This window comes from Gracilinanus agilis, chromosome 4, assembly GCF_016433145.1.
Source record: "Gracilinanus agilis isolate LMUSP501 chromosome 4, AgileGrace, whole genome shotgun sequence".
Lineage (NCBI taxonomy): Eukaryota > Metazoa > Chordata > Mammalia > Didelphimorphia > Didelphidae > Gracilinanus > Gracilinanus agilis.
Window position 1 is genome coordinate 468,268,070 of NC_058133.1, and position 8,249 is coordinate 468,276,318.

At 40.9% G+C, this 8,249-nt stretch overlaps 1 protein-coding gene across 3 annotated transcripts in view; it reads right to left on the reverse strand.

Moving 5' to 3' along the window:
• Positions 1-2,054: 2,054 nt before the first annotated feature.
• The window catches only part of CD58 (CD58 molecule), a 106,149-nt gene continuing 99,954 nt past the window's right edge, over positions 2,055-8,249 (reverse strand). For all 3 annotated transcript variants that reach the window (XM_044672430.1, XM_044672433.1, XM_044672431.1), the window contains one exon: positions 2,055-2,445. In XM_044672430.1, coding sequence (XP_044528365.1) covers positions 2,411-2,445 — 35 coding nt within the window. In that variant the 3' untranslated portion in view covers positions 2,055-2,410. The remainder of the gene's footprint in view (positions 2,446-8,249) is intronic.

Genomic DNA, 8,249 nt, shown 5'->3' on the forward strand with positions numbered 1-8,249 from the left:
CAGCACTGAATTCTCTAAGAATTAAGTAAGAATCTGAACCTGCCCTATGTAAATGCTTCCTCTTCATGATATCACTGCCCAGGAAAGCCTTATTCCCTGGGGTATGTGGGATGGTAGATATAAAGTAGGAAGGGTCCTCAAATGTGATCTCATCCAACTCCAAGAGGAAACCAAAGCTCATGGAAATCAAATATGTCATAAAACAAGAGGAGGGATTTGAATCTAGGTCCTCTGACTCTAGAGTGAATGCTTTTACCATTATATCTAATTGCCTTATATAACCTGACCTCTTTCTTACTGGCTCACACAAACACTTCTCAAACAGGTACATGGGCTTCCTCCTACCCTGAGCTGGGCCCCTCCTGGCCCAACTATTGCAGTGACCCATTCTTCACAAGAATGGTACTCCACGACCCTGGACCTTTTCTAATTCAAATGATTTAATTTTCCTATGTTCCATCCCTATAGACTGGATTATTATAAAGAGGTTGATAAAATATTATTTGAGGAATGACAGGAAGCACCTACTCCTTCTTAAATCATCTCCCCACCACTAGCAGCCAAAAGTATTGGTCCTACTAGCCTATTATAGTATCTGAAATTCCATCATTATGTACTCATCTTTTAGGGTTAAGGCTTTTCCATTTCTGATTCCCCAGTGAAAGCCAAAGCCCTTGGGGAAAGGGTAGCGGAATTAGCACCTTAATGTAGTGGAAGGAAAACTTGATTGACATCAGGAGATCTGGGTTCAGAATACCAGACGTAATTTACCACTTGCGTGATCTTGGGTAAGCTGCCCAACTTGGAGTGTGAAATCCTTTGAGTTTCAGTTCTCCCATCTGTTAAATTGGATGAATAATATTAGAACTACACACTTCTGCTTTAAGGATGAAATGAGGTAATGTATATAATATGGTTGGAAAGTGGTATAGCATTGGAAACTATTATGATCCTTAAGGCCTTTTTCAACTCTAGAATTCTAGACTCTCAAGCAATTTTGGCCAAAAGTAGCCTTAATGAGAGCTACTGTTGGACTGCAGAGAATGAGGTCCCTTTGGAAGTAGAATTTTGGTAAATGTAGTTTTGGTGGTGATATAAAATGAGAAAGGGCTAAAGAATGGATGTTGTCAGGAAAGAGAAGGCAACCCTAGAGGTAGCATTATAGTACTTCCCATGTGTAAACATTCCTCTTTATGAAATTACTGTCCAACACAGCCTTATTCCCTGGGGAACATAGGATGGTAGATTTAGAGTTGGAAGGGCCCTTAGAGGGGACAAGCTTGGGGGAGAAGAATAGAATTCTAGGTGTCTGGAAAGGGAATGTATATGCGTGTCTATGTATGTGATGGAGAGGAGGTTGTTGTTAAACCATTTTTCAGTTGTGTTTGGCTCTTTGTGACTCCATTCAGGTTTTTCTTGGCAAAGATATTAGAGTAGTTCACCATTTCTTTCCCCAGCTCATTTTGCAGATGAAGAAACTGAGGCAGAATTTAAATGATTTGCCCAGAGTGACAACACCTAAGAAGTGTCTGAGGCCAGATTTGAATTCAGGAAAATGAGTCTTCCCAACTCCAAGCCTGGTGCTCTATCCATTGTGCCACCTCACTAGAGAGATTCAAAAGGGAGATGAAAAGGACTTGAGTTAATCTCTGCATAAGGTGCCTCCTCTTCAGCCTTCCAGGATGACAACTAATCTAATAAACAAATTTATGTTGTGTTGTGTTGAAATTAATGGAAGTGGCGTAATGATCCATAAGTCATGTCTAAACTGCAAGTAATCTCTGGACATTTCACTGGTGGTCTTATGGAAAAAAATGAGAGTGTGGTAATAAATATCCTTTCCTGACTGTAACTTTCATCCTTAAAAGGCCCTTCCAAAGTAAGAGAAGGGAATATCCCTGAGTCCACCTCTCCTGCTCATGTTGTCCTTCTCATCCAAAGGCTCCAGTTTGAACACACAGGAAAAAAAAAAGTTAAAAATTTTTTTTAGTATTGATTCTAAGACAGAAGAGCAGCAAGGGCCAGGCAATCAGGGTTAAGTGACTTGCCCAGGGTCACATAGCTAGGAAGTGTCTAAGGTGTATTATGCTACCTAGCTACCTCTTAAAACAATTTGTTCTGATAGATATAGCTTGTTCCTGGTTCCTCCAGTGCCATCTGTGACTCATTTCATCTCCTTGGGTCAGGCTGGTGTTGATGATAATGAGAGCCATTCCACAGATGAGAACAGCTTTTAAAGCACTTGAACACTGTGAGGTAGGTCATTTAAGAGTAGTCACAGTGCAGCTAAAAAAACAAAAGGTCCCAGTTCCAGTTGTTTCTTTTGTGTTTCAGCAGTAATACATTTCACCATGTAGAAAATGCTCAAACAGGAATCAATGATTCTTCAAAGATCTTTCCATTATTCCATTTATAAGTGTTGGAGACATCTTCTTTTCCATTGCTCTATAAAATAGAAGTTCACATGAATAATTTCCAAAATTCAATTTGGTTATATTACTCAACATTTATTCAATACCTACTGTGTGCACACCCAGCCCTTTGCTAGATTTTAGAACACGGGAAGCTTTAAATACCAGGCAAAAGGGTTTAGACTTTATAGAATAAAAAGGGAAATACTTTGCTTCAATCTATGTTATAAAGTAACATTTTCTTATCTGACTAACACAAGTGAATCCTTTTATAATAAATGCAATTCCATTAAACAAACACTATTAAGTGTCTCTATTCTGCTAGGATCTGGAGATAGAGACAAAAAGAAATTAGTCCCTGGCCTCAAGGAAATCACAACAATAAATAAATGCCAAAAAGTCTTCTTAGAAGGGAGATGGAAGAGGAGGAGGAAAGGCTCCACAGAGTAGGTGATGCCTAAGCTGATCCTTGAAGGAATCCAGGGATTCTAAGAGGAAAGTCTCCAGTTGATTGTAATAGAATTTTGCTCACATTGATACATAGATTTAAAACAGTAATTCTTGCTAGTCAATTGGTCCACAGATGAAACAGAGCAGATGCCAGCTTCTCTTTAACAATTTAGCAAATGAAAATAAGTCCTTTTAACCTTTGTAAAGAAAGAAAGGAGATATTATACCCATGTCATTCCCAAACTTTCCTTCCTTTGTTGTTGCAGTTTCCTTATTTTGAGTGTGGGTGTCATCTTCAGATTGAGTGTCCTTAGTTAAAGTAGCTTTTCCTAGATATTTTGTCTCCATAATCTCCAATTGGAGAATTTGTGTGAGCATCAAGTTCTTTTCCCTCTCTTATTTGTTTTAGCACCTGGAACAACAATTTCATTTGTTCCAGGAGTTCTTGGGAAACTGAGTCAGGTTTGGTGTTGGAAGCATTACCAAAGAGCAGCCAGAGATGGGAGATGACTTTCTTTAGGACTATCAAGCTTTGGGAAAGTGCAAAAACTAGTGCCAAAGCTGTGGAAACAAAACAGATAAATTCAGCTAGTGTGATTGCACATCACTTGTAGTAATCGTAGAACTCAAGGACCTGATGGCTAAACTGAGGGACCTTTCTAAACCAGAAGTCAATGGCTCCCTGCATTAATGACCAAAGGAGCAGCAAGAAACTGGTGACAATAAATGCCATCCTAGCAATAGCCATTTTATATTGTTGTTAATCCATGTAGGTCTTTTAGCCTAAACTGTGCTCTCCAAATGTCATGGGGAGTAAATGGTCACTATGGGCCTTGAGCCAGTAACTAGTCCAGCGGGAGATGGGAGCTGGATGTTTGAAGGAATGAGCAAACTCAGCTGGAATGGACTTGCTTTAATTTCAAAATCCAAACCTCAAGCTGATTGGCCAATGAACCTCACTGCTAGCTGCTATGGCTCCTTTAAGATGTCAGGCAGCCATCCCCTCCCTGCTAAGATAACTGCCTCCTATTGGATGATGGCAGATTGGCAGGAAGTGATTGCTTGAGCTTCCTGCCCTCACCAATGGAGGTTTGGTTCAACCTCAACAGCTTAGAATTCTCACCTTGTTGCTTGACCTCCTTAGCCTCTGGTGGTAAAGAAATAACCACAGGATTCTCAGACTAAAGGCTATGGGTTTATTTGGTAACTGGGAAGGAACAAGGCAAAAGGTAAGAGGGTTTGGCAACACTATTCTATATAATTGATAAAATGGCTGAGGCTTGTGGAAGCTCCTAGTTAGTCTTGGCAGCCTGAGGGCTGGGTGCCCTTGGTCAGAGCAAATGGTCTCTGATTAAGAAATTGACCAGATCTATTGGCTAACCTTGATGATAATGAAATAGTTATTGTTGAGATGCTCTTGAAGAAGGTCCTAATATCTAGGCTATCCTAATTTCCTACCCATGATCCACTACCCTTCACCACCCTTCAACCCGGGGCCCCAGGGGAAGGGGGTAGTTGAGTGATCAGGATGAAGTCAGGGGAAAACAGAACCCAGGCTTGGGTTTCCAGGTGCTTTTATAGTCTCAGCCCAACTGTCAGCTAGCACCTGGCCCATGACGCATGCCATCATCAACATTCCATCCAGAGCAACTGACAGGTTTGCCTAAGCTAATATTGCAATGCAAAAACCCTACATTACACCTTCCAATTCCTGAATATTATGGATATGGTACTTATTAGAGGCCTGAGAGGATCTGATCAGAAAGGCAGTTTGTTGTAGAAAGCAGAATGTACCTGAGGTTTGGAATCAGGAGACCAGGCTTTAAGGCTTAGTTCTATCCTTTATTATTAATATTATTCATAATAATAACACATATGTAAGCTCTTTAAGGTTTGCAAAATGCTTTTCAAATTTTATAACCTTTTACCCTTGAGACAACCCTGAGAGGTAGGTATTATTGCTATCTCCATTTATAGATGAGGAAACTGAGACAGGCAGAGATTAAATAACTTGCCCAGGGTCACAAAGCTGGTAAGTGTCTGAGGCTAAATTTGAACTTGGGTCTTCCTAACTCCAGGTCCAGTACTGTATCCCCTGTGCCACCTAGCTGTTTAGCCATGTGAAGCAAGTCATTTCACATCTTTAAGGCTTATTTTCCTCGTCTGTAAAACTGGGGCACTTTAGGTGGCACAGGAGATGAAGTACCAGGTCTGGAATCAGGAAATGATTCTGAGTTCAAATCTGGCTTCAAATATGTCCTAGCTGTGTGATCACAAGAAAGTCACTTAACTCCATTTGTCTCAGTTTCCTCATCTGTAAAACGAGCTGGAAAAGGAAATGGCAGACCACTTCAGTGTCTTTGCCAGTAAAATGTCAAATGGGGTATCAGAGAATGAAATGACTGAACAAAATCTCAAAGAAGGGAAGGTAAAGGAGTTTTAGGTAACAAGGAGAATGAAGTGGTTTTTTTTTTTTTGGGGGGGGGGGGGAGAGAAGGATTTCAGCGAGAATCAAGGAACCAAAAGGATATAAAGTAGATAAGTCACTTCATTCACCAATTTGAATCTTGACTTTCTTCTCTATATGTGGGGGAGTTGGACCAGGAGATCTCTTAACAGTCTAGGAATTCATGAGCACCACTGACTAGAATTCAATGCCTGGCAACATGTGTAGCCATTCAGTCTCTCATTGGGCATGCTGGTTGGAAAATGGAGGCTTTATCTTAGCTTCTATCCATTTTCTTACCCAAACTGGGGGCTTGAATAAGCAATGAAATGATCACATGGTTTTTTGGTATTTAGTCGTTTCAGTTGTATCCAACTTTGTGAATGAATTTGGGGTTTTCTTGGCAAAGATACTGGAGTGGTTTGCTAGATCCTTATACAAATGAGGAACTGAAGCAAACAGGGTTAAGTGACTTGCCCAGGGTCACACAGCTAGTAATAGAATGGGATGAAGACCTGGAGGATGGGCAGAGTATATAATCGTCAGCCTGTAGTTAACAAAGACTTTAACTGCTCATGGCAGTTGACAGGCACTGAAACTGGTGAGATTTGCTAGAAGAAATGTGGTAAAAGGGAATGAAGACTAGATTTGCAATTTAAAGATCTGGACTAGAATCCTTACTCTCCTGCTTTCTACTTGTGTGACTTTGGCCAAGATATTTGACCTCTTCTGGACCTAGGTAGCTACTAGTAAAATAATAGCTGCATATGCACGGTGCTTCAAAATTTGCAAAATAATTTACAGACATTTTCTCATTTGACTGCAACAATAGACCTATGAGGTAAGTATCACAGACATTATTAGCCCCATTTTAGAGATGAAGAAATTGAGGATCATTAAGATTAACTGCCCTGGGCAGCTAAGTGACTCACAAGATAGAGAATCAGGCTAGGAGACAGAAAGTCCTGGGTTCAACTCTGATCTCAGATACAATCTAGCTGTGTAACCTTGGGCAAGTCACTTAATCCCAACTGCCTCACCCTTACTGCTCTTCTGCCTTTGAACTAATACTTAGTATGGATTCTAAGACAGAAGTGTTTTTTTTTTTTTTTTTTAAGATTAATTGCTTTGCTCATGGTCACACAGTTGGTGCATGCCACACGTGAGATTTTAATCTAGATCCTGTGCCTCCAAGGCCAGTGCTCTTACCACTATGCCATGATGGTCTCTGCCAGGATTCTTGTGGTTATGTTTGCTGTAGGGTCAGTCAGAGCATCTTCAGGACAATTGCGGTAGCAGTAGATGACGGAGATGATACATCCCTTGACCTGTTCCCACAGGATTTTGATTTCTTCCAGGTGTCCATTTGAGAATTTTCTTGGTTCCACGAGGTTTGCAGATTATGAGTATCTGGCGTGGTGATAGCTATTACCAACACTGGCCTTTGTTTCCATATTTTTAATGAATTGCTGTTTTGCCCAAGTGTTCATGGGTGACGATGCCGTCCACGGTAATGGTCTGGTTTCCGTATGGCTTATTATTATTAATAATGTGCTGGCTGTTCTGTCACGTTTGACTTTTTGTGACCCAATGGACCATAGTGATCCATGAGGTTTTCTTAGCAAGGATAACAGAGTGGTTTGTCATTTCCTTCTCCAGTGGATCCTTTGGTCAGGCAATCAGAGAATAAGTGACTAGTCCAATGTCACATAGCTAGGAAGGGTCTGAGGTCCTATTTGAACTTAGATCTTTGTGACTCCAGGCCCAGCACTCTATCCACCAAGTCACCTACCTGACTCTTAGGCATAGAGAATTAAGTGACTTGCCCAAGATCACACAACTAGGAAGTATCTGAGGTTAGATTTGAACTTAGGTCTTCCTGACTCCAAGTCCAGTGTTCTTAACCACTGAGACACAGTAACCTCTGTAGTATTAATGTTGTCATTTAAATATGGATAAAAATAAATTATTTTGCTACTACATCTGACTAAGTCCAATTATCCTTAGTCAACCGGGAGAAAAGATGTGGAAAGGGCTTTCCTTTTGGAATTTTATTCTCTCTTGACACTTATTTTTTATTAAAAAAAAAAAAAAAACAACAACCCTTGCTTTCTTAGAAGTGATACTAAATATGGGTTCTGAGGCAGAAAAGCAGTAAGAACTAGGCAACTGAGGTTAAGTGCCTGGCCCAGGGTCGCACAGTTAGTAAATGTCTGAGGCCATACATGAACCCAGGACCTCCAGTCTCCAGACCTGGCTCTCTAGCCACTAAACTGCCTAACTGTCCCCTTTTTAAACATTTATTAAGGACATAAGTGACACAATGGATAGAGTGCTGGAACTAGAGTCAGAAAGCCCTAAATTCTAACCCTGCTTCAGATACTTTCTAGCTGTGTGGCCTGGGTAAGTAAACTTCTCTCAGACTCAGTTTTCTCATAAGTAAAATGGGAGAGTTACATTCAATGGCTTCAAAAGTCCCTTCCAGCTCTAAATCTGTGATCTCATGACCAAGTTAAAGTCACCTCAAAACAAATTTACTTTCCTAGCCTTTGAGTGACTTCATTTTTCTCCTCTGCTCTTTCAAACACTGACAAGAATACACAAGATGAGATAGAGAGGAGCCTGTGAACTGCTCAGGAATAAGGGAGTTAGTCTCTAAGGATGAAGATATAAGAGCTGCTTGCAGTGAAGTGGCCACAGGGTGGCAGCACATGTGAACAGGTTGTGGGGTGTCAGCAGAGGGAGAAGCTGTGATCAACCCACTGAATGTTTGCAAGTACTGATGCAGCCAGAGAGAGTGTGCTGGGCACTGGAGACCTGGGCAGCAAAGGAGCATGTCTTTGTAGAATACATGCTCTTAAATACGAGAGAGAGAGAGAGAGAGAGAGAGAGAGAGAGAGAGAGAGAGAGAGAGAGAGAGAGAGAGAGAGAGAGAGAGAGAG